Source organism: Carassius gibelio, chromosome A10, assembly GCF_023724105.1.
Source record: "Carassius gibelio isolate Cgi1373 ecotype wild population from Czech Republic chromosome A10, carGib1.2-hapl.c, whole genome shotgun sequence".
Lineage (NCBI taxonomy): Eukaryota > Metazoa > Chordata > Actinopteri > Cypriniformes > Cyprinidae > Carassius > Carassius gibelio.
In genome coordinates, this window is record NC_068380.1 from 10,386,213 (window position 1) to 10,413,569 (window position 27,357).

General features: G+C 35.8%; 2 protein-coding genes across 2 annotated transcripts; both read left to right on the plus strand.

The window, feature by feature from the left end:
- The first annotated feature begins 5,672 nt into the window (after nucleotides 1-5,672).
- LOC128021676 (zona pellucida-like domain-containing protein 1) lies at nucleotides 5,673-10,918 on the plus strand. Its single transcript, XM_052608989.1, has 10 exons — nucleotides 5,673-5,969; nucleotides 6,048-6,268; nucleotides 6,628-6,809; nucleotides 7,159-7,231; nucleotides 7,609-7,706; nucleotides 8,154-8,234; nucleotides 8,335-8,506; nucleotides 9,323-9,419; nucleotides 9,592-9,635; nucleotides 9,973-10,918. Exons 1-10 carry the CDS (start codon nucleotides 5,777-5,779, stop codon nucleotides 10,141-10,143), a joined length of 1,332 nt encoding a protein of 443 aa, XP_052464949.1. The 5' UTR covers nucleotides 5,673-5,776; the 3' UTR covers nucleotides 10,144-10,918.
- A 5,439-nt stretch (nucleotides 10,919-16,357) lies between these two features.
- LOC128020647 (zona pellucida-like domain-containing protein 1) lies at nucleotides 16,358-18,823 on the plus strand. The gene is made up of 8 exons (XM_052607260.1): nucleotides 16,358-16,491; nucleotides 16,793-16,865; nucleotides 16,958-17,055; nucleotides 17,141-17,221; nucleotides 17,333-17,501; nucleotides 17,683-17,800; nucleotides 17,902-17,922; nucleotides 18,669-18,823. The coding sequence occupies exons 1-8, from the start codon at nucleotides 16,358-16,360 to the stop codon at nucleotides 18,821-18,823; spliced, it is 849 nt and encodes a 282-aa protein (XP_052463220.1).
- The last annotated feature ends 8,534 nt before the right edge of the window (nucleotides 18,824-27,357 follow it).

The window sequence follows — 27,357 nt, forward strand, 5'->3', positions numbered from 1 at the left end:
ACAGACAGACAGACAGACAGACAGACAGACAGACAGACAGATAGACAGATAGATAGATAGATAGATAGATAGATAGATAGATAGATAGATAGATAGATAGATAGATAGGATGTTGATATATGTTGTTAAGCATGACTATATTTAGCTCACTGGTGCAATTAGATGGAACTCAAGCTGAGGAGCAGAGAGGGAGTGGCTATCAGAGATTGAATGTCCAGGAGATCAGCCACTAAGGCACAATGCCAGAGCACTGATCAGTTTCAGGACGAGGCTCATTTGTGTTAAATGGGCCGAGCAGATTGATTTAGGCCTAAAGCAACGAGTCGGCGTCGCACAGGTGGCACCAGTGCTCCTCGTGTTGCAGTCTTATCGGTAGGGGGAGATATGCACATGCGAGTCTCTGTGTCCTTGCTCACAAGCTTTCAAGAGCATCTTGACAACATCCATTTAAGAGACCACAGGTGCATGTCAGCTCTTTCTATTAACAACAAATTTTCTACCAGAAGACTGAACAATATTTCGAGAGGTTGTTTAACTTCCAGGATCCTTCGATAATTTGGTTATACTCACCACATGTTATCTTTCATGAGACTTTGGCATGTAAAATGATTATATCTTTTATTTTTCAAAGCAATCAGAGCTGGCTAGTAACTTCTTATAAGCAATAATCTGGATTACATAATCAGATTTTTGTAATTTGATTCAATTACATTTTAAAATACTTGTACTCTGACTAAAATTACTTTTTTATGGATCACATGATTACATATTATTCACACAATAGCAATAATTTATTCATAATTTTTATTTTTCATCTTTTAAATGTTCCTTTTTTAAAATCGCCTGCCGTTTATACACTCAGAAAGTCTTCCAGTTTTGTGGACATTCAGGTGCTACACAGCATTTGATTTTGAATGATTTTTACAAAAATCATTTGTTTCAACATTGCATCAATTACTGATGAACAATACTGTTTATTTGAATTATTACTTAGTATGCTATTTAACCATCTATTACAATGTCTATGAGAGGCCTTTGTCTTTCAAACTTATTAAAATGCACAAATTCACATTATTTCTTATTTACATGTAATACAGGGATTCCCAAACTTTTTTGTCATCTGAACATCTTTCTCCTAATATATTCACTTGAAGTACCCCTGAGATTTTAAAATAAATATTTAATAATTAAGTGTCACATTTGCATGTTCACAGTTGTCTGACATTAGTTAATAGTCACATGACGAGCAGGTAAACAAATAAAATAATTCATTTTTTAGGAAGTGTTTTATTTAGATTTATGTTATTTTAAAAAAATAACATTTTAAATTTGTAAAATTACAAACTGGAAACACTGATGTAATGTTATGTTTAATGCATTTTATGTTGTTAATTTCAACTAATGTAAAATATTTTCTTACTCAATGTGATAAACAAGTTAGGTCAAGTAATCTCAAAGTACTCAAAAAGTAGTCTGATTATATTTCCTGAAATGTATAATGTAATGGATTACTATATGCTACAATTTTTGTCATTTAATTTGGAATCAGTAACAGATTACAATTTGTAAGTAATTTCCAGCTCTGTAAGCAATACAATAAATATTTATAATAATGGTATGGATGATTATTTATTATTTACTGTTGTTGTTGTTGTTGTTGCTGTAGCACTTTAGTTTTTTCGATCATTTCCTGCATTCAAATCCTGACACACTGATGTTTTGTATGCTGTGTTATATGCATCTCTGACAAGGTCTGTGTCTGTCAGAAGAGAGCTGGTTATAGATATGGCTCATAATGAAAAGGTGTGTGTCCCTCAGGTCTGAACACAACATGGCTTGTATTTCACACATAAACAATAAGGCATCCTGTGATTTCTGCCACCTGGGACCAGAAACACAGCTTTTCTGTCTAAATCCGCACAGCTCTCTCACATGCACAATAGTTTCCTCAAACGCTGTCCAGAAATATTTCAGCTCTATAAACTATTTCCCCGATCAGTGTGTTTTTTTACACCATAGGTCCAAAATGAGAAAATAATCAATCAATTAATCAGTTAATTATGTTTATTATTATTGTTCATTTATTCTGGCTTTAAAAAAATTATTCAAGCATTTTTAATTTTCAAGTATCCTCTACCAATTATTACACTCAATTTCACCAAAATTATTCAAATAGCTTATAGTTATTTTTATTAAAAACATCTGAATTTCTAATATGGATATTTTAAGTAACAGATTTACTTAAAAAAAAAAAAAAACTAAAAAATGGGTCACAAAATGGGTCATTAAAAGGGTGTGCGGAGAAAAGTGATATAAATGTCAGATACTCGACATGGATATGTTTTTTTTTTTCTTTATAGCATGTGATATGACCCCATTCACCAGCAGATATAACTGTTTTTGTGTTGGATGAGGGCATATATAGATGTCAAGTGGTGTTCCCTTTGCTGACAGCAAAACAGTTAGGAGGTAACTAAATTGGCTTCTGTGACAATACAATACAATCTATAAAAGAAAAAAGGCATTTTCATCTGTGCTGTACCCGACACAGGGCCAAACACCTGTCATTGACAGACTTTCCTACTCCCTTCCTCTCTCTTTTTCACACTCTATCTCTCGATCACCACACAGCTGACTTGTTTCCATATTAAAAGTATTATAAAATATGGTGAAAATATTCAAGCTGTTATCAGTCCTAAATTTTGGTATTTCAGACCCATCTGTATTAAAATGATTTTTCGTCTGCTCATAATGATTTATAGAACTTGACTTTGAGTCAGTCCCAACAAAGTCTTTCTAATCTCGACTGAATTGCAACATTGACATCCAATTAGTGGGCTAAAATCATTCCAGTTAGTTTTCAAATCAAATTTACATCATAAGGAGTATAAATCGACTGTGCCTCTAGTTAAAAACCCTTATGAATAAACATGGCATGATTAAATAACAAAGCAAGCAGATTCTTTGAGAGAGAAAGAGGCAATTAGCCAACTTTTTTGGCACTTCAAAAAGGCCAACGAAAGTGTATTCCCTTGTTTGAAATTCCTCTTTGCTTCTCTCTCAGCAGGCTAGACGTATCCTATCCACCGGATAGGCATGACAACCAGAGACAGATTGCTCATCGTTCCTAACTCCTTACAGGCTGCAGTGATTGATGCACTGGACCTGACACCTGCTTGCCCGCCAGCTGATGGCATTTCACACGGCTAGTAGAAAAACAGTAATTACTTGTACCCTGTATAAAAAAAAACAAACAAACAAAAAAACATTTATTTTACCTGAAACCATAGACTGATTTGTGATACAAGATATGCAGATATTTTTTTGCTAAAACAAGATGGTCAAAGATTATTGTTGGTTAGACTAAAGACTTTAAGAAAGGTTAGATATGTCATTGTCATCACTATTATTGTCAGTTTAATATTGTATTACTGAGTTTCTCACCATAACCTCCTGACCCACATTATTCATTTGCACTCTGAATAAAGGCATCAGATAAAAAAAGAAACAAGAAAATGAGGCACCACCAAATGCCAGGCAAATAAAAACAGATACTGCCTTTGTGTTGCGAGAAGCACTTAATGTGCTCGTAAACACCATTGCTGCTGGTGGGTTTGATTTTAGAAGTTCAGATGTGAGCCGAGACCATTTCATTGTTTAAATTGAGCCCAAAACACATTTGTAACTATAAAACCAGCCTGTGATTGTTCCAAACCCAGTATTTGAGTAATGAACTGCTCACTCAGAAACATTTATACAAGGTTTTAAAGCCCTAAATCGGCCAAGTGCACAGTTTTCCAAATATAAAATAAAATACAATAAAACAACAAATGCTTATATTTTTGTATGGCTGAAAGCTTCCGAAATGCCGCTTAAACCCATTATTGTGAATAACTAACTAAAGAACATTTAAACAAGGTTTTAAAAGAACTCAACTGTCCAAGGACATATGAAATGAAAATTTTTTTATTGAAATGAAATTTTTGTGCATGGCTCAAAACGTAAAATGTTTTTTTTTTTTTTTTTATAATAATGGAATCCAAAAATCAGTTTAATGTTATTATTTTTTTTTCTCAAATACTATTCCAGAGTGTACATGTACTAACACGAGGAGATCCTGAAAGTAATAGTTATGCTTGCCCTGATATCCTGCCAAGGTGAATGAGATTGTGTCACACTGATAAACGGAACGATAGCCTGCCATATAGAGACATTCATGTGTGAAAAATGAAAGAATGACATTAGCTAGAAGCGCATAAATAGAGATACTTATTGTAAGTACTGCATGCCCCACTATAGACCAACAGCTCCATTTTACCCACAATACCTTCCATCTGAAGAAAGTCCAAGTCCAAGACCTACTGAATCCAGCCGAAGGTGCTCAAAGCTTCATCTTATGTGTGTCTTTGTAGCAGAACCCAGCTGGATTTAGGATTTCAGCAGTTTGGGGTGGTATTACATATAGTTTTAAAACTCCCCATCCTCTGGATTTCTTGCATTTTGCACTGATTGACAAGTGACTTTTGGGTGATGTATTGCAGTTGGAGCTGGCCAGCAGCCCGGATGCCTTGAGCTTTGATTAATCAGGTAAGAACGGAAAATGAAATCATTCAAATTTCCCCTTTTGCTGCAAGGATGGACCATGGAGACATTTCTAAGGCAATTAATCGTGCAGATTAAAGACATTTTAAAAATAATGATGTACAAATGGCAGCTAATTTGATGAAATATTAGTCTGCTATGAATTTGGAGAGGTTTAAACAAGCATCCATCACTAGAAGTATGGCGATAATAGAGATTTATTCACAGATGAAACCGTTTTTGTAATGTAGATTCTCATGTACTTTAGCTGATAATCACAAGGAGGTGTTGCACAGCCAAGAGCGGCAATCGGAAAGGGGGGTCACGGCCAGACAGGTGGGATACCATCATGGGAGGCGGCTGGGGATGTGCTGACTGAGCCGGGCCAAACAAAGCATCTAAAGCGTCCAGACAATCCTGGTCCCGACCCAGACCGTCCTGGCACACAGAAAGGCCAGCTCAGTCAGTGACAAGCCCAGTCCAGGAGCCGATGAAAAGATAATTCCCCCCTCGCAGACCACATGCGGCGTGGGGCCACTTGTGAGCGCTGACAAAGCAAGATCAAGCAGAAAGGATATGAGTGGGAAACTTCAAAACCTGCTCATGTTTCTGGGCCCGTGAAAGGATTTGTATAACACATTCACTTTTGGTGGACTTTCCCATGTTCCCCCAGACAGCTCTGTTGCTGCCGACGCGTCCAAATAATGAATCTCTTATGCTACATTTTTTTCCTCCGAGCAAGGCCGTGTTCCTAGTGGTTTTGCCGGGATGCTGGGCGATCCAGTCAGTCTTGCGTCGCAGCAGAGAACAGATGGAGTACCGCTGATTCAACAGCTGCCAGGGAAACAGGTGAGTCTTCTGAAATGGAGCTAGGGATATTAGAGCAGACGGAGGGCAAGAGAGGACGAGTTTAGCGTACAGCATGCAGAACTCTGTGTAAAAGCATCATACTTACAAATACCTACAGGAAGTGAACGGATTGGATAGATTTGTAGCTTTTTCAATATATAAATGGAGGATGCTTTGATCACAGACTTAATGGCACTTCAGATCAATTTATGCTCAATACTAGTTTCAAATTTAACAGAAGCACCAACAAAAGTATCGCATTTCTCCTTTTCTGTCTTTTTCTTCCGACTTAATCGCATGATTACAGAACAATAGAGCGGAATTATCTTTTTAAGTGAGTGTAATCATGCATTTCTTCTCTCGTTTCAGAAAAAGAAGCATTTCTGATGAATCCAAGGAAATTGCTCATACATTGTCTCCCTCAGGCACTGAAATGGAACGTTTGTGTGTGATTCTTTTGCTTGCATGGAAGACGTTCATAGTGGATGCGCAATTCAATGGGTTCAACTGTGATGCCAACTTCCACAGCCGCTTCCCCGGTGAATGAGCACTTGCATTTTTGGGCGAGCATTTAATCAATGACGTGTAATTAATGATATATTATTCCCTCTCAACAGCCGAGCGGGACATCAGCGTGTATTGTGGAGTGCAAACCATAACGCTGAAGATTAATTTTTGTCCGGTGCTTTTTTCTGGCTACACCGACACTGACCTGGCGCTGAACGGGCATCACAGCGATGCCCACTGCCGAGGGTTCATCAACAACAACACGTTCCCAACAGTCGTGCTGTTCAGCATCAGTCTCAGCACGCTGGAGGCTTGCGGAAACTCACTTGTGGTAAGAAACCGGTTTTCGCCATTTTTAAGGGCCTGCATAGAGGGCACTGACCCATGACAGAATAATTTACTTACATTAGCCCTCAAATGGCCCAGAACTTTAATTTCAGGTCCGGTCGTTAGTAAGAAAAACACATTTGTTACAGTAAATGCTAAACTACAGCTTGAGTTTGAAGAGACAGTATACTCAGTATGACAATTTGCCTGTAATAAATGAAGAACATCTGCAGGTGAGGTGGATTTAGCTTCGGCTGGATGACAGCAGAGATACGGCATTGATAAAAGAGCTGAAGATTAGAGAGGTGAAGGTACATTAGTTTTAGGAAGAGCAATACCACCTTAGTTCCTTTGTGTCTGTAGGTCTCCACGGCTCAGGGGCCCAACGCCTATGGGAATCTCTCCTTGGTCCAAATTGGGAATATAGCAGGATACATTGACACTCCGGATCCCCCGACGGTCATCAGCTACCTACCTGGACTTCTTTACAAGTTCAGTTGTAGTTACCCTCTGGAATACCTGGTCAACAACACACAGCTTGCTTCGTAAGTCGACTTCATCACTGTTATATTGCATTGCATTTCAATCCAATGCATTATTGTGCCCTTTTTTAATTCATGCTAAATTTTTCACAGTATTTCTATGGAAGATAAAACAGTCCCAAATGGTCTGTTGTAAAATGTTTAGCACTTATTGTTAAGATTTAACAAGCTAAATTGTGAGGCATAATTAAATTAGTATGCACAACGAATATGTTGTAAATCCTAATGCACGGCTGATTACAAGGACATCAGATAGTAAATCAGGAAAAACTATTACACAAGTTTTCCTTTCAGACGTTAATTGGCCTGAAAAATATATTTATCATGTTTTAATAGCTTCTTTTGTTCGCAGGTCGGCTGCAGCGATATCAGTGAAGGACAGCAATGGCACGTTTGTGAGCACGCTGAATTTACTTCTATACAACGTGAGTATATGTAGAACATCAGCACCGTTTCTAATTAAGTATTTGTTTAGTTCTATATAAATAGACAATTTTTCTTTTTTTTTCTTTCTTCTTAAGTTTTATTATTAATTCTTATTATATATATATATATATATATATATATATATATATATATATATATATTTATATATATATATTTTATAGTCTATATATAATGTTATTTTGCTATACTTATAAGAATGCATTTAAAATAAGAATATATTTAATAACTTTATTTTGTGTGTGTAAATCATTAGATTTTTTTTTATAAATATAAGATATAAAAAATATATTTTAAGCAAATAGTTTTTTTGAGCACATGTGTGTGGAATCCTTATCTGTGGTGTTCAATATTTAAGGATTCCTCATACGTCCATCATCTTGCCATCCCAGTATCTGGACTTACTCTGAAGACGCGAGTGTTTGCTGCAGTAAAAGCCACCAACCTAGACAGGAGGTAAACTACATATACACAAACATATCTTGGAAAAGTATCTCGCAAGGAGGCCCAAATGCAAGACATAATGCAGATATGAAACTGAAACGGTCTAAATGGTTAATTAACCATGAAATCTGATGGAGGTCAAATGTAAATTGAGACAGACACATGGTCTTTGGACTGTGTCAATGCTTTGTTAAAGCACTCTAAATGACCTCCTCTCTTATATCTGATAAATACAAAACTGGTTTAGCCCATTAAAGGAAGAATGCTGCGTGACTCAATGCCGGCCTTGTTTAAGGTCAGCAATGGGCGCCACTAAAGTGGATGGCAAAGATTATTATGGGCCTTGACTAGAGACAAGACACATGACTTAAGAAATAACAGTGGCTCGCTCCTATAGGGCCATTTTGTATCCAGTCTCCCGCATTTCAGTAACTTATTCACGCATATTACTCCCCACAGGTGGAATGTTCTGATGGACTATTGTTACACAACTCCATCTGGGAATCCTAATGATGGGCTCCGATATGACCTTTTCTTTGGGTAACTCCATGTTTTCTGCAGATATGAAGATTTGCTTGCATGTGGTATATAACCAGAACTGAGGCTGAATGCTAAGTGCATCTTGTCTGTGTTTCAGCAGATGTGATAAGGACCAGCAGACAACAGTGTTTGAGAATGGGAAGAGCCAGATGGGCCGCTTCTCTTTCGAGGTGTTTCGCTTTGTCAAGCACAAGAACCAGAAAATGTCCACTGTCTTTCTGCACTGCGTGACCAAGCTGTGTCGCTCTGATGACTGTCCCCTGCTCTTTCCTGTAAGGATGGCTGTTTGAAATAGTGAAACCATAGTGAAACCATAGTGAAAGCCATCAACATGTTTAGGTCATACTTCATCCTAAAATCCTAGGAAAGAAATAAGATAATATATTTTTCTCAAATAAAATGATTTTACACTGTGACAATATTTTTTAACTGATGCAATTTATTATTATCATTATTATAAGTACTACTACTTCTACTACCAGGGAAGGTTATTTATTAATAAAGTTTCAATTTTTCAATTTTATTTTTTGTAATCTTATGCTTACCATTTATTTGTTTAAATCCAGTGAAAATACAGTGTCTAAATACTGTCTAAATACAGTAAAACAATAATATTGTGAATTATATAGGCAATATATAATTGCCTATATAATATATATATATATATATATATATATATATATATATATATATATGTGTGTGTGTGTGTGTGTGTGTGTGTGTGTGTGTGCATAATTTACTCCTATGATGGCAAAGTGAATTTTTCGGTGTCTTCTGTGTCACACGATCCTTCAGAAGTTTTTCTAATCAGATGATTTGATGCTCAAAAATATTTATTATTCTTATCAGTTTTGTGCTGCTCAGTATTTTTGAGGAAATCATGAAAATTGTATTTTTATTTATAAAATCATTTTATCTATTTATGGTATTTTTAGTTTTCATAGAGAAAAATATAGGAACAACACTTTTTAATTTACACGGAAAACACTTAAATTTTTGAAAAACATATTGACTGGTTATCAAAAACAAATCAACTTCAAGCTGAAACTGTGTTTATTACTCAAATACAAATATTATCATCCTGACAGATCTGTGGTAAGAGGAAGAAAAGGAATGTGCCGGAAAGAACTGCCGGGGCTTCTGACAATGCAGTCATGACGGCTGGGCCCATCATCACCCGAATTGGTACGATATGAACTGTAATGTAGTGTTTATGTAGCACAACTTGTAGTGCATGATTTCAACAACACTAATTTCCAATTTTCAAATTATGCCTGTTATGTATATGAGACATGATTGAACCTTTCAAGGCAATACGTGTGCTCATTTCACTAAAACAATCTCTGTCTGTCCACAGATGAAACTCCCAGCAATAATTCCCAACTAGGTAAGCCTTCCTTTGTCCTCCACTTTAGGCCTTTTAAAAGGAAGCTAAATCCTTCTTTCCCAGAACTGTAGTTTTTCTGATGAAGGATAAAAGCATGCTTTACTTCCTCCCAGAAAATATAAAGGATTTTTTTTTCCCTCAAAGGATGTAGCTGCTTAAAACCGTGACCAAAATAACGATGAGTCGGAGGGTTTCTGACAGAGAGAAGTTAATAGAGGGTAGAAGCAGGTGGTGTTATCAAGAAATGAACTAGACGATGGAAAGAAAGGGTGTGCGATAGAGTTTGAATGGTGGGTTACATATTGTAAGAAGTCTTCCTAACACTCTGTGTATGTGTGTCTTTCAGCACAGTTAAACAGCCCTCCATTCAAAATGAATTCAGCGACGAGTGCCTTGATTTCTGCCAGTGCGATCCTCGCCGTTATGAGCACGTGTTTCTTCATCCTGTCTATGTCACTGCTAAGAGGGAAATATACGCCACCAACACCTCTATCAGGAACTCACAACCCAACGTTCAGTTAAACACACACATGTTTTTTCAGTCAGCTAAACAATACAACAATACCTGTGTGAGGAGCTCTTCAGGTTACACACAGTCATACAGTACAGGGAAATAATATCATAATATCACTCTACACAGCCTTTAGCTAAATACAGCTGCCTATTTTTGGTCACAAAGCATCAATGCAGATACTCTCATCATCAGTGTCCTAGACACAATCCTGAACCATAAGGCAGAATTCTGATTGGAAATTATTCTCTCTCTCTCTCTCTCTCTCTCTCTCACACACACACACACACACACACACACACACACACAGGATAATCAGGAATAACGCCATTAAAAGATGCACTCAGTCATTTCTTTCCTCATTAAAATGTTTTACAGATAAAGAAATGTCATTTTGACAAAATCATGTACACTCACATGAGATTCTTAGTCATACTGGTTGACAAACAAATCTGGGGGCTGCCATGTTGAGATCACATGACCAGCTGAATAATACTGACTTCATCTCTGTAAGGTTTCTTGTTATTGTAAGATTTTGCTAATGAATTAAGTTAGTCACGGCTGATAATGCATTTCTAAAACTGAAAAAATTTGATTTCCCCTAAATCTGCATCCACACCACTAGGTGTCAGTATAAGTACCAGAAGACTGACTCAACATAAACAAAAACATTTCAAGTGCCCTTTTAGGCCCGAACATGCTCTATTCATGTACATGAAGGCAGACGCTTCCAAATACAATAAATTGTGCAACGCAAATGCTTTTTCTCATCATTGCTGTAAGTGGAGCTATATGCTTTTATGTTAAGATTTCTTCTTCAGGTCAATTACTGTCATGGCGGAGTGACAGTTTAACCGCAGTCTTGGTAAGCAAGCTAGTTAAAGTCGTGTTGATAGAAACTTAGCTGAACACATCTGGTTTAATGGCCAAGTTCTCATGTCTGCATTCATGTACTTGTGTAAAGTATATTTCTGGCTTTAAAGGGATAGTTTCCATTTTTCACGTCATTCCTAACTTGTATGATTTTCTTTCTTCTGTGGAACTAAGAAGATGTTTTCAAAATGTTTCTAGTGTCTTTTATCGTTAAAATGAAAGTCAATGGGGTGCAATGGTATTATTTTGGACCCCACTGAATTTCATTGTACGCGAAAACAACAGATGAAATACATTAAAAAATATATTATTTTAAGTACAACGAAGGAAAGAAATTCATACAGGTTTATAATCGCCAGAAGCTTAATTTTTAGATTAACTATCCCTCTGTTTATTTCATACTTTAAGATGTGACTGGTCCACCACTACATGACAGCACCACGGTTTGTTTCTGTCTAAACCTCCAAAAGAATATATTGAAAGTGATCGTAGTTACACAGTGTAACACAAACATAAATAGTGTTTTTTACAAACTTATTTAATTGCACTTGGACATTAACTGATCAACAGAGGAGCAAACTGTTTTTTTAAAACTTGTATTTAATTGTAAATGTCAGTTGATCCAGATCTGCTGGTTCAGCATAACTTAAAGTTAATACCTCAGCCCCTTGCTTTATTACAGGGTTTAAGATCAGTTACATGAAGAACATTAGCAAAGGTATCTTATAGACCTGCCCAACACATATTTCTAGTTCAGTGAGAATATTAGAGGCTACAGGATGGAAAGTGAGGAGTTTATTCAGCACAAAGGATCATGAGACACCAGTGATTCCAAGTACATTACTCTCTAGAATAATTCGTTTGAGTTACAAGAGCTGAGAAAGAGACCATAGGGAACAAATTTAATTAAGTCAGCCAGTAACCTAGATCACTATGCTATGTGATTGAGGTGGAAGAAAAGACTATTTAAGATATTTTTAGTTTTAATTAATTGTATTTGTTTTATACTCATTAGAATTTATGTGTCTAAGTGATATCTAATGAACAGTAATAAGTCTTAGCAGTTAGTTTCACATACTCTAATATTCAGTGTTAGCTATTTTTTATATTTTTATTAAATATATTTGAATGGAATTTATGTCCAAGATAATTTAATTAAATTTAACAAACCATGATATTGTCCTCCAAACCCACACTTGTGTTACTTTGTAGATTTTTCTTTCCTCATTTTTAACAATAAAATAAATTCAGTTGTGTGTCTGAATATCTTATTTGCAGATTTTCCTGTAGTAATTACAAAACACACAGGGATCACAATCCATTATTGTTTTGTTGAAGAAAGCTTTTAAAGCTCTTCACAATCTTAGTAATCACCATGACTCCAGCTAAACAAAGAGCATGTATCCATATCAGACCTTTGAAGACTTCCAGGCTTATTCACTGTGACATCAGTGACAAATATTAATGGGATTGTGGCAGAATAAATGAATGGCTCAATTTAATCTGAAGAATTCTGGGTCACATAATGTCCTCTCTGGATATGAAAAACAAACAATCCATCAGAGGATAATTCCTCCTCTCCTGAGATGAGCTGAACTCTAAGAAAACAAGATATATATTATCAGTACCATGGCAATCATTCAGGTACCACAGCATATATCAAAACATAATGACATTTCCTTCTAAAACCATTACTGTACCATATTACTGTCAGTGTGCTTTTATGTAAGAGTATAATATATTGTATTGATTTCAAAGCTGGATGGTTTCCATAGTGACATATGACTATAACCCTCTTAAATAAAAATACACCTTTGTTCTTGACATGAACTTCCTGGAAATCTCCTCATCTGCCATAAAGAAGGGTTGAGTGTCAGCATAGAATATATTAGTTCTTTTGATATGGAAGTAACCTGAGAGCACAATTCCCAAATCATACAAGGCCAAACTTTGACACATAAAGTGCTAATCTGAATCCAAATGACAGAACGGTGTTGAAAGCATTAGTTGAATGGAAAATAAATTATATAAATTAAATTTAGATAAATTTTGTTTTATCTTTGTTACATGTTTTATTATACAGTATATATATATATATATATATATATATATATATATATATATATATATATATATAATTTTTTTTTTATTATATGTAATATAATCCTTCAAAATTCAAATATGCTGATACTAAAATGCCTGAACTGTCTGAAATGTACTTTCGCACCCTCGATTACTGTGATTACCTTGATTACTGCTACCTATCTCTCAAACGGACCATTTACACTCTTGATTGAGATTGTCGATAGAGTGTCAATGGTCCAATTGAGAGGTAGGCCTTGTCCCAAATGGAACACTTCATGTGCCACCGTTCCGTGTGTCCGTTAAGTCCACGAGACCGCAAGATGTCCCATTTGTCATTTTAGTGTTCAGAAGGGTGCTCGCGAGTGCCACTTTTTCGGCCGTTATACGCCCTCGATCCTCACTTCTGCCGAGCCTGCACTGGGGAAAACTCCGCAGCAGACTGCTTCCCGACAGTCAAAGCAACATTACGTCACAAATGTGCAGAATCAGAGGAAGATCACTAGGGTTTAGGGTACAATATGGGACAGGGCCATAGGTGGCGGTAATGTACTTATAAGTCTGCGATCCATGGTAAAGCAACAAGAAAAAGAAGATGCCTCAAGTGCAGGCTGTGTAGAGGCACGCAGTATAGTTCAGACAGTTTTAGTGCATCAGAGGTAAAAAAAAAAATGAAAAAAAAGGATATAAATACTGTTCAGTGTCTTGTGTATTTTTTTTTTTTTTTTTTGCATGTTTTAGCCGTGATTCCTATCCATTGCATTATATGACAACAGTTTGAGTTGAATGTCTCAGTTTGTGTTCTACTGAAGAAACAAAGACACTTACATCTTGGATGCCCTGGGGGTAAGCAGATTATCATAACATTTCTTTTTGGGTGAACTACCCCTTTAAGCTTTATTAAACCCTTCTGTGATTCCCCACGGATTCACCTGAGATTTATCAGGATCTGTGGCTCTTCGCACTGAGAATGTAAAGAAAAATGCTAAAACAAAGTGATTCGTTTGCAGCTTAAAGCAAAGCCCTCTCATTACAGAGTAATCCATTGACCTTTTCACACCACTTAACAGTGTTCACACTCAATAGCTGCCCTTCAATCAAACGTGCCCTGTTTTTGGACCTCTTGATATATGTGATAACAGCATTAGTTTACTCAAAAAACTGTTTAAAGAAAGAGGCACAGTTTATGTGATCAGAAAACTCTAACTTGACTGAAAATGTATAATGAGAAACCAGACTTTCAATAAAGCAGGGATGAGTATGGTTGGTGTACAGTAAAGTGACTAAATAAGCACTAATTGGGAATATCTGGTATTATATATATTTGTATATTTTTTCGGGCGTCAAGCTATCAACCAAACTACACACAGTAAGTGACTCAAGACTGGATTTAGATATTACTGTGAAGAGATGATAGTCAAAACAAAGCCCAGGAGTGCACTTTGGTGTGCTTAATGAATCCTTTACTCACCCTTGTAATCATGTTGTCTGATTTCTGATCCATTTATTTGGTTATCCAATAATGCCCAGTGGGCTTAATTTATGAAACACAGACAGAATTAATTTTCTAGTTTACCATATTCTTATGTAACTTGTTGCAACAGTTTTGTCAACATACCTTTATGAAAAACTAACTGACAAAAAAACAAAACACACATTTTATGATAGATAGATAGATAGATAGATAGATAGATAGATAGATAGATAGATAGATAGATAGATAGATAGATAGATAGATAGATAGATCTTTTGCATTTTTAAGAACTTAGACAAAAATGGCTAAAACAGTCATATGGTTTGGGAAACACCTTGTCCAAAGAACACAATTTAACCATGGAGACTGACAATCCATAAAAAACCCAAACCGAAATAAACAAAACCAAAAAATATGTAGGCTACTCAGCTGCCTACCCCATCAGGTTTTTCCATCAAAACAGGCAAATGCATAAGACTCCCTTTGGTGAATTATGTGTGTTTGTATTGTCATCCTTATTTACTGCGTTGCTAGGAATACCTTTGGAGCAACATAATGATCCCTGACATTTCGTACAGTGTCAAACTAGGGTGAAAAGAGCCATTGCTGTATTGTCTCTGCTCCCTGGAGGCACGACACTTACTCCTTGAGGTCTTGTATTAAGATGCCAAGGGTATCCGTGTTTAAGTAAGTAGACAAAAAAAAAAAAAGGCCATTTCTTTGAAAGCCCATGTTGTGTTGAGTTTCAGCAAATGCCTTCAGGCGGTCAACTACGGGACTTTATTCATAAAAGGTCTGGTCCCAAACAGTAGATACACCAAACCTCTATGACCTTATTTTATTCCCGTTCCCACAAAAGAAAGTGCTCTATAAAAGGACTCCACAGTTCACAAGATCTCACAGGCAGAGGATACCCAGACCAACCGCAAGCATGATCCAAGGTTTGTACGTGTCCTAGGACGAGTAACTGTGGGATATGTACTGAGCACCTGGGATGCACCAGTGGTGACTGACTGATTTTTGAATACGGTGTATTTTCTTCCATGAACAGGTTCCCGTTCCGCAAACACCAGGAAAGATATTCTGCTCAACATCTCCCTCTTACTTTTAGCTACAAATTTAGACAAAAGTCTCCAGTTAGTGCTTAGTGACTGCGGATCAGAATACAGACGTCCAGGTATAGTTTTCATTCCTGACTGAATAACACAGGTCTACATCATAACAATATCAGAATCACTTGAATTGGCTTATTTTGATGTATGTTAACAGGTGTTTTCAAGATTCTAATTCTGTCCAATTTGATTAACAAAACTTTTCTTCGATTCAGTGTTGTTGTTTGCCTCAAGTAAGACTTCATACTGGTTTTTGCATAACTAATCCTGTCGTTCTTGTCACCACAGAGTACACAGACATCTCTGTAGAATGTGGAACGGAGTACATAAATGTTGCTATCAAATTCTGTCCTGTCATGTACACTGGCTACAACGAATCAGAGTTAATCCTCAACAACGTCAAGAATAACCCAGACTGCAGGGCGACCCTCGATACCTCTGTCTTACCTCCCATGGCCCGATTCAGGTTCCCAATCAACTCAACCAATGCCTGTGGCAGCAACTTTGTCGTGAGTAATGGCTATAAATCAAAGTAAAGTGATACCAAAAAAATCCTCAATCCTAGTCAAAACTAAAGGGTCAATCTGTTTTAATGGCTTTAAATACAATACATTACCTAACTTTTCTCCACAGACAATAAGGAGTATAGGCACAGGAGTATTCTCTGACTTCTCCAACATCGAGATGGTCAACATCAGTGGAACTGTACAATCAAATGTCATCACAACAGGCACTGTGACGTATAACGCTGAGCTGAAGTACTACTACTCGTGTGCCTATCCTCTGGAGTACCTGATCAACAACACTCGGGTGGATGTGTAAGTGCTCATTTTCTGTCATTCTATTGCATACCAGTTCGAAGATCTAAGATTTACTAAGGACAAATGAACAAAACTCACTCGGGAGTAAGCTTCTTGGTCTAGTGTCTTTCTCTAATAACATGTTAAATCCAATTGGTTAATCCACGTTGTTGTCCCCAAAGGACAGGAAGATGAGATTATATTCACAACAGAGAGATACAATGACACTGATACACACGTCTAGTTTTGGAGTTGTCCACATTGAGTGATTGTGGGCTTTTTCAGGTAAACTTGAACCTTGTTCTGTTTTCTAACACAGGTCGTCCTCCTCGATTGCAGTAAAAGACAACAATGGCAGTTTCATCAGCACGTTGCGTCTCAAACTCTTCAAAGTCAGTCCCTAAATCTCAGTGCATTTATAGATCAGATCAGCTAGAGACATATGCTAAATATTCATTTATCTGGACATCTTTTCATTTCTCAGGACATAAACTTTACAGAGCCTCTCATCATGCCTTCCCTCGGTATTGAGCTGAGGACAAATGTGTTTGTGCAAGTGGAGGCCACCAACTTGACCTCCCAGTAAGACCTGTGTCTGATGAGTTTCATCATGGCAGTAAATGAATAAATTTTGCATTTAAGTTGACTATTATTATGTATTTCACAGGTACTTTGTGCTGCTGGACAGATGCTACGCTTCCATTTCCACTACACCCACCACCTCAAACTTCTTCAACCTCTTTGTGCCGTAAGTTTAACCATAAAATGATGGGAAGCTTACTATAGTCATATCATAATACAACTGCACGTTTGTAAGATGAGAGAGAATGATTTGTTGATTGATTATTTGTTTGTTCAGATGCAGCAGTGATCAGTTCACTAAAATGCTGGTCAATGGGGAGATGCAGATTGCTCGGTTCTCGTTTCCGGCCTTCCGCTTTACAGAGCAGCAAAACCAAACAGTATCAACATACTATCTGCACTGCATCACAAGACTGTGTGAAATATCAACCTGCAGTACATTTAAGGTAAATACATACAAATAGAAACACGTTTTGGATTGGGATGGGTGGGTTGGCTTTGGTATTTTTGGGAGGACATTTGAAAATGTTTAGTCTACACAAAAATAGAAACACATGCATACAGTTCAACTACCCAGAGACAAACACTGGCCAAGACATTGTCCACTCACCATGGCTCTTTCCACAGAAATGTGGCAACCGGAAAAGGAGAGACGTTGTGCCTTTGACCACCACTCCTTCTCCAAATGGAGTCACAGAAACCACCACCGTCACATCACCAGCCATCCTCATACGCTCAGAAAACGGTACAATGCTTCCCCTTCGTGAAAACAAAATGAATGAATGAGTTGTGTACATTTCATTCCAGTTCTGAGAAACTGACTTTATTGTGTTTATTTCGTTTCAGTGGTGGCAACCAAAGAGGAAGGTGAGCTAAACTGTTTCACATGTAAAGCATGCAATATTTGTCCAGTGTACTGAATGTAGCAATGTTAACTAATTTAACTAAATACTAAATTAATAATAAAAAAATAAAAAAGGCAACAATAAAGCACTCTCTTGTAGAATGTTCATATGTAGCACTTTGAAAGTTTTATTCTATTTAGTGAACCAGTTTGTTCAGATGAATCATCTAAATGAACTAGATCAAACAGAAACAATGAGGCATTATGTATCAATTTACAAATAACAATCAGTAAGCAATGCTGTCTATCACTGTTTTTGACATTGCATCCTAGTTTTGTTGTTTTTGAAAGTTATTATTCAGCCAAAGAATTTCTTTCTGATTTTCTTTTTCTCAAAAAATGATGAATTTCCAGCAGTCATTACTCAAGTCTTCAGTGGCACATGATCTTTTAAAAATCATTCTGATTTAATGATTTGGTGCTCAAGACACATTTCTTATTAATATCAATGTTGAAACAATTGTGCTGTGGAAACAAATGATATATTTTATTTCAGGATTCTTTGAAGAATAAAAAGTTTAAAATAATAATATTTTTTGAAAGTGAAATCTTTTGTAACACTATATTGTCATTTTTTACTCATTTATTGGTGAATAAAGGTAGTAATTATATTTTAAAACCAAACTTTTGATCAGTATTGTAGTTCGCTCCTTTGGTTTGTAGTTTACAGTCAATTCTAAGTCTAAGTCAATGTGTTCTTGTTTTGCAGATGTCACAATCAGCACAAAAAAACCTTCAGACATCTCTGTGGGCCTCGGCGTGGCTGTGGGCATCCTGGCATTCGCCTGCATCATGACTGTAGCAATGGGAGCAGTTTTCTACAAGGGAAACTTGCGCAACGCACCTTCAAAAATGCTCCGGTGAGCTGAGACACCCTGATACTGCTCCAAGAGAGGACAGCCGGTCCCCGCCGGGATGATCTCTCGCCGCTTGAGGGCTGAGCAGGGCTCAGCGTAGAACTGTTTTGGACATCTTGATCTTTCCTATAGTGCTTCTTGGTGAATAATCGTAGCATAATGTGGTTTAGAAGAGCAACAGTGCACTACATCAGCTCTACACATTAAACTTGTGTTTAAGTGTAGCATGGACCTGGGAATACATGTTAAAAGCTTATGTATCTTTAAAAAAAGTTTATACAACAGGCGATATGGATTCCTCTGTGATTTAGTATTTTTGAATTGAAGTGCATTAAAAATGAAAGTATTGACCCATCAAATGAATCCAATCCCAATGAGCGCACGCTGTGGAACCTGTAAAACACAAAAAGGAAATAAATCTGAATGTGTGTGGAGGGTTTGGAGCTTGCTAAGACAGTCCCTTCTAAAATGTTATATGTGTTATTTATAAAACACTACTCTTTCTGCTTAACTCGCAATGAAGTTTTGGCACCCCATATCTAAAGACTGCTCATGCACAGCCCAAAACATCATTGCATTTACAATGAAACTTATAACTTTTAAATCAACACTTTTGAAGCAGAGTATTATAGATTCCTTCTGCATGTCTAACTTCATGAATAAAGAAATGGAAATGAAAGCAATTTGGAGTGAGGGAAAGTGAGCCGAAGGAGAGTGCTGCAAAGCGTTGATTTTTAGATCTTAAGTTTCGTTCTTGGCTCTGCACTTTGTGTCTTTATAATTCCTATGGCAAGCTGAGCTCTTTAAAGTAGATGTACTGTATATTTGTGATTCATCCATTAATGCATGCTTCATCTGAATAAAGGCTGCTGGTACAAGAACAAATCACTGTCCTCTCGAGTGGATTCTTACTTGGCATAAAATCATGACATCTGCAATGGGAATGGAATTAGATTGGCTGAAAATAGCATTTGGGCCTTTTGCATTTGAATTAAAACTATGATGCACACTTAAAAAAGTGCCAGAGGTGTGTGTAAAAGGATATAAAGGTATAGAATACCTATTTAAAAGTCATCTATATGCATAAAAACTAGCACCTAAATAAAGTGGGTCATGCAAATTCAATAAAGGGGATTTTTGGGTATCACTAGTGCAATACTAGTATGAAAGCTTGAAATAAAATCTGATCACAGTCTAATATCATTTTACTGTGACCTGTCAAATGCACTAATGCCTGACCTCTACATTGTCAGGTGCCTTTACAGCTATGATTAACCTAATTTCATTGTTCTCATTGTGTAAGGGTCACGTTTTCATGTGTCTTGACACCTGAAACTGCTCTCACAGTCATGCTGGAGAAAATGTGATCTTAACTCACATAATTGTCAACAAATTCCACAAAACGATCAATCAACCTTTCACTTCATTCATATTTTTGCTTTGTTTGGTTTTTTTAGGTCATGAGTGGGACAGAAGCCCTGTTGAGTCCTCAGTGTACAAGAAGCCCAGAGGGGAAAGGACAGATTCGCAGACGGATCCAGCATAGAAGTAGGGCACACGATGATTCATACTGTCAGATGTTGAAGTAGGCCATCATCTTGTGGCTCTCTTTAAGTCTCTTTGTTTCTTTTTCACTTTGTTTTGCAAGCATCACTTCGAATATTTTAACACCCTTCATTCTGACAAAGAGAACAGTGGTTTTCCAAAGACATGAGCCATGAAAATATTATAGATGTTTTATTTATAGGATTTTTTAATCCAGTTATTATGTGCAGTGTCCTATACACAGCAGCTTCAAGAAATGTACTGTAAGAAATACAGTAACACTGTTTCAGACAACTCATATCCAGATATTTCTGATAATGTTAATATATCAACCAATTTTGAATAACCTAAAGTAGGTCATGGACAAAAATGGTGGCTGATAAAGAGAGAGACAGAGCACAGTTATACCCACGCCAACACAAAACACCATTAGGGGTAACACTAAAATAATCCAATAAACTGAAACCAAACACTGTAAAACAATTTTTTTTATCATTTTTAAAATTCAATAAATTATCATTTATTGAATTTTATTAAAAAGTGCATTATTTATTTTTATAAATATATTATAATTACTTGATCATATGGGAACTCATAATTTTGTTTACATACACTTTTAGGATTTTACAGTATTCACCATTAAAATCAAAACTATTTTCAGTGTTTATGGTATGAACTCAAAGATATCAATTAGCATTTTTACAGTCACATATTTATAACTGACAATATTTTAATTAATGAAATGAGAACAAAACAAATCAGGGCATATTTCGACTGACAACTTGGAAAAGTCAAATTAAATTAAATTAAATTAAATTAAGCAATAAAGTATGTAAAATGACATTGCCACTAAACTACTCCAAAAATCGATTGAAGTTTAAGCTCCAATTTCCAAAATCTCTTCTAACAAAGTAGGCTGAATCCAGTTCAGATTTACCCACAGAAACATTGTCCTTTCATCTCCACCTTTGTTTTAAGATGATAGGATGGAATTTCCTATTGAGGAAAGCTTATCCATTATTGAAAGTCCCTGCATCACAGGAGTCATGCCCAGTTATTAATGACAGAATGAGTGGGTGAGAGGAGGACTGTAGAAACAGAGTAATGAAGGAAGCAGAGGAGAGAGAGGACTGTGCTTTGAACCTCACTGCAGGAGCACTGTAAAAGCTTCAAAGCTCTGCGGCTTGAAGGAGACCTGCAGACCGAACACACATACAGTAAAGGCTATAGAGAGCTCTGAGCCCAAACCTGCTCAGTAATCCTGTACGTCTCTCTAAAACCTCTTACAACAACTGATATTCCTCCTGTCTAAAGACCACCAGCAGAGAAATATCCCTTTGCTCATGGTCAGACCTGTAGATTAACAAATAAGTGGACTTTGCTTCACAATAAAACACTTTATTCTTGAGGAATAAAGTTATTCTTATACTTATGGTTCTGACTGTAATGGAGAGATCTCCTTTATCTGCTCTGAAGTTTTGTGTCTTTGACTAGAGCTCTTGTTTAGTATCCTTCAAAACCACAAGATATCAAAGGCAAATCATTTCAGAAAGTCTTTTTGGAGATTGCAACTACAAACATATATATATATATATATATATATATATATATATATATATATATATATATATATATATATATATATATATATATATATATATATATATTTTTTTTTTTTTTTTTTTTTACAGAAAGTTCAAACAAGATTTTTTACATTTTATTCTTTTTTTTTTTTTTTTTTTTTAAGAAAATGATTGGAACATGTATTGAACAGTATTAGTATATTTTAATTATCATTACTGGCAGTATTATTTTATTTTACTTAAATATATTTTACCATTTTAATAATATAAATAAAATCAAATTAGTTTTATTTTATTTTAAAACGTGAATTAAAATGGATTGTTGTGTATAATTTTAATGTGGTTTATCATTAGTTAAATTAAAAATTATTCATTTAAATATTTACAAATAAAACAAAAATTAATTATTTGTAATAAAATATATATATTTAAAATTAATGTTAATGTTAGTATTATATTTATTATCATTATATGCAGCTTACTATTATTATCATCATAATTTTTTTTAATATCTGTGATCATAAAAGTATAAAAATACATTATTATTTAATACATTATTATTTATATTATTATACTATTTTATTTGAAAATAGTACATTAAAATTTATAAATTATAAATTGTATTGCTATTGTAATATTAATGGTATCATTTAACCTAAATGAACTTATTTAAATGGTTCAATTAAAATAGAGTTATATTTATCATAATATAAATACTATTTTATTTATACTAATAAGAAAATGTAATGATAATAATATAATATTACAAAGAATATAATATCTTTTTTTTTCAATTTTATTTCAATCAAGCCAACAATGCTCAAAAATTAAAACATTAAATATATGAATAATTAAGTATTTAGCAGTAAAAAGCTACTCCAGTTATTCTCGGTTGTATGGTGCATGAAGAATACAAACACAACAATCCTTCTACTTATAAATCTGCTTTTCAGTTGATGCTTTTTCATTGTACATCATACGTCTGGATGATATATTGTGATAAATATTACACTTGTCACCAAGCTCAATAATTGAACTATAATCATTACGTATGGACACCGATCGATGGTCTCCATCAGTGTTGTACAGTTCTGGGTTCAGCTCATGGGGGATCTCTCCTATCAGAGCTCATCAGTGTGGTCAGCCTCTTGTGAAAGAAGAGACCTCATTCTAGAGCAAGATTGAAGAGAGAGAGCAAGAGAGAATTCAAGACAAGCTAGAATGAAGCTCTATGAGCAGAAAAGCTCTGTGTGATTACTTCTGTTCTGCTTCAGAGACAGCAGCCACTTTCACACTTTCAGACAGACACTGCGTGATCCATTGAGAAAGCATCTATGACAGATGGCAATAAATGTGTAGACGGCGTTTTTAAAAGAATCAGATTTCACCTGCAGTTTTACTTCCCTTGCCTGACACATTCAGGTTCACAGCACACATAATGTGATCTTATCACTCCCTCCTTGTTCTGTATTTCGTGCTAGTCAATCAAAGTTGAACGACATAGCTCACAAACGGTATTGGCCAGGAAATTGGATTGAATGTAAAACGGATTCTTCAACCTGGAGCTGGGCAACAGATTATCAGATCCTATAGTTTTTTCTGTCCATTCAAACTTGAATTTTCAGCTTTAAGTTTTGAGAATAGTTCAGGAATTAATCGTTTGCTCAGCTCTTTCCTTCTCCAGATGCCCTTGATCAACCAATGGAGATAAGTGAAATATCAGTGTGGCTGTAATTATGATATCTGAACAATAGAGGGCAGACATGCAGCAGAAAGAGAACAGCTGTGTGTAGAGAGACAGAGAGAGAGAGAGAGAGAGAGAGAGAGAGAGAGAGAGAGAGAGAGAGAGAGAGAGAGAGATGAATAAAGCTTGGCCTTGCTGGGGCAGTGAATCATAAACAATATTAGCAACATACTATTTCCACTGTTCCCCTGAAAAGATTTAATAACCAAACACTGTGTCTGATGAGGCAGGGAATTGTGCTTTTGTCTGGAAAAACGTGTTGCTATTACACTTTACAGAATTATCAGTTAGAGGACTAAAGCAAAAAAGTAAAAATAAAAGAATTCTGTCGTCATTTTCTCACCCTCATGTCGTTCTGAACCCAAATGTCTTTTCTTCAGTGGAGAAATATATGGGGAACTGCATCTCGTAACCGACTGTAAATCAGTTTTGTTCCATTAAGAGCCGTTATACTGGAACACTTTATGAACATAAAAACAAACCATGCGCAAGTTATGAAGGAGGGAAATGAAAGGGTCGCATAAGAAGCTGGCTGGAAGAAATCTATACTTTATTGTTTTTGTGTTCATCAAGTATTTGTCTTTCCACACACCTTGCTGGTTTCGTGAACTTGCACCAAAAAAAAGCAATACTGTCTGGATGACTTTAGAACAACGTGAGGGTCAGTAAATGATTGTTGAACTGTTCTTTAAAATATAACAAAAAGTTCTGCAAACGTGGAGATCCGAAATGCTGCATGGTGTTAAACTTCTGTGGAACGGCAGATTATAAATGAGCCATGAGACATCAGCAGATGTGAACAAATGTAGTTGAGTGTAATGTGCATGCAGCCGTCTGATCAAGTTACTGATGTAAACAGACCCCAGTTGCACTTAAAGTTTAATTGCACTTTCTGTTTGTGCAGTGGTTATGTTCATCATTACCAGACTGACCAAATCCCATCTATTTTGGTTTGAAAATAACCATATCTTCTATTTACTAAAAGTAACTATGTACTTTTGAATTTATACATTTACAGTATTCACATATTTAAGGGGGTTTGGAGCACTTTTTAGCAAGATTAATAGATGAAAACCATCTTGCTTAGAGATGCTCAGCAAGGCTACTCTTTTTTTTTTTACTGTATATTTCGAAAAATACAATGAAACAGTAATATTGCAAAATATTATCACAATTTAAAATAACTTTTTACTATTTGCAACATATTTTAAGATGCAATTTATTTCTGTGATGTAAAGCTAAATTAGTTTTCAGTGTGACCCCATTAATCAGAAATCATTCAGATATGCTGATCTGCTGATCAAGAAACATTTCTATTATTATCAATGCTGAAAACAGTTAATAAAAAAATCTTATTTATGATTATATTCTGAAGTTCATAATCTGCATAAATCTGCATAACATATGATTGCTATCATGGCTGTTCCAAATGAGCTATTATATCAAGTCAAGTAAACTTCTATAGATACTGTGAATGGGGATGGTTAGTATTTTTGTGTGTGCGTGTGTTGTGTGTGTATGTGTGTGTGTCTGTATGTACATGCGAGTGCTTTTATTTGTGTTTGGTGGCAAGGCTCTAAGTGCGAACAGTCCTCTGTTCTGAGTGAAAGGGTAATTGACTGTGAGTGACCCTGGCTTTAATAAACACCTGCTTGCTCTGTTACCTGAGTTGCATCAGTGCGCCTCTTCTAGGCTCTCCAAGCTGCCATTTACAGAAAGAATCAACTGAAGAGCCTCAGGCACTCTCTATAGCTCATTAATCAGCGTCCGCGGTGGACATAAAGTCATTTACTTTTGACAAGCCCCCAGTGTGTGCTATGTGATAGCAGGCCTGGCATAACAGCGTTAATTGGTAATTTACTGGAATATTCATACGAGGAAGTGCAGAGGACAGAGGCCACAGCTAAGACCAAACGTCTTAGGTGCTATTATGTATGAAAGAAGTCTAGAATGGTGTTGTTTAAACAGCAAATGTCACATTTGAAGGTACAAACGTACACAACCTTAAGTATGTATAGGTTCAGTTACTGCAATTTCTGGTTTAAACTCACATGTGTCAGGCAGGCTCTAAAAACATATTTAATAGAATTGTTTTTGTCCAAACAATAAAATGTACTGGGGTTCAAACAACCGCAATGGACCCCTCAGTCTTCTATTGCATGATAAATCAATCAATCAATCAATCAATCAATCAATCAATCAATCAATCAACAGAGGCAGGCAAGGCAAGGCAAGAAAGAGGAGATAATTTGGTTTCGGAATGACATGAGGGTGAGTAAATGATGACAGAATTTAATAGCAACTAAAATAACATTTTCATACATTTAAAATGCATTCAACATTTTAGCTTATTATTTTGACATTTCTGATTTAAACCCCAACACATATTAACTGTTTTAATGATTTTGTGACCAAGGACCACAAAACCAGTCTTAAGTGTCAATTTCTCAAAACTGAGATTTATACATCATCTGAAAGCTGAATAAATAAGCCTTCCATTGATTTATAGTTTGTTAGGATAGGACAATATTTGGCCGAGATACAACTATTTGAATATCTGGAATCAGAATGTGTAAACAAATTGAAACAATAAAATATTGAGAAAAACGCCTTTGAAGTTGTTCAAATTAGTTCTTAGCAATGCATATTTCTAATAAAAAACATATTTAGGGTGGGGAATTTACAAAATATCTTCATGGGACATGATCTCTACGTAATATCCTAATGGTTTTTGGCATAAAAGAAAAATCTATAATTTTGACCCATACATTGTATTTTTGGCTATTCCTACAAATATACCTGTTCTTTCCCAAGTAAAAATAACTGTAGTAAGTAATATTATTTTTAATTAACTAATAATATTTTGCTGAAAAAATAAGGTTACCATAGTACATTTATGGAAAATTCTTAATCAAAATATCAAACATAATCTTGTATGTATGTGTGTGACGTTTTAATGGTTGCAAGTGTGCTCGCTTTAATGGATTCACCTTGCTATATAAAGATAGAGAAAGCAAATTTTCCCATCAGCATATTTGTCTTCCAGCTCACTGTCTCACGGCTGGAACTGAGAGAGAGAAAAGAGTGCATAGACAGGTAGACAGAAGGAGAGAAGAACGGGAGAGCAGCAGAGAGACAGAAAAAGAGAATATGTCAGCTTTAGAGTTCCACTAGATTCACTTCACTGCCAAACTCAACACCCTCAGGGTGACAGGCGAGAGAGAGAGAGAGAGAGAGAGGAATGGCAATGACAGAGAGACACATTAAGATGTGGTGCTTATCAACACAAAAGACAACAAAACTGAAAAAGCCAACAATAGCTGTGTCACACTTAGAATAACAATACAGTGTTTGGCAATTTCCCTATGTGCTTTCATTGCTCGCAGTAAGATTACATTTGAAAAATATTTCAAGCCAGATTTTTCAATTTAATTTGTACCCGTACAATTTGAATATATTCAACATCCCCAGGTTTCATTCTTGCATTGTGGAAATGCAGAATATATTTCTGCACATGAATGCAAAGGGCATTTTCTCCTGTGAAGACGAACAATCACACATTTATTCGTAGTGCTATTCACAAGAAGATATAATAAACTCTCGCTCTCTTAGTGGCTATGTCCCACTTTGTTTTCTTACATTATACAGCACACTAAATGTGCTTACTTA

Coding starts and splice junctions, on each gene's coding strand:
- LOC128020647 (XM_052607260.1), top strand. CDS start 16,358: ATGGTCAACATCAGTGGAACTGTACAATCAAATGTCATCACAACAGGC. Junction 16,866..16,957: donor TGCGTCTCAAACTCTTCAAA/GTCAGTCCCTAA, acceptor TTCATTTCTCAG/GACATAAACTTTACAGAGCC. Junction 17,801..17,901: donor CCTCATACGCTCAGAAAACG/GTACAATGCTTC, acceptor ATTTCGTTTCAG/TGGTGGCAACCAAAGAGGAA.
- LOC128021676 (XM_052608989.1), top strand. CDS start 5,777: ATGCATTTCTTCTCTCGTTTCAGAAAAAGAAGCATTTCTGATGAATCC. Junction 8,235..8,334: donor CGATATGACCTTTTCTTTGG/GTAACTCCATGT, acceptor GTGTTTCAGCAG/ATGTGATAAGGACCAGCAGA. Junction 9,420..9,591: donor GCCCATCATCACCCGAATTG/GTACGATATGAA, acceptor GTCTGTCCACAG/ATGAAACTCCCAGCAATAAT.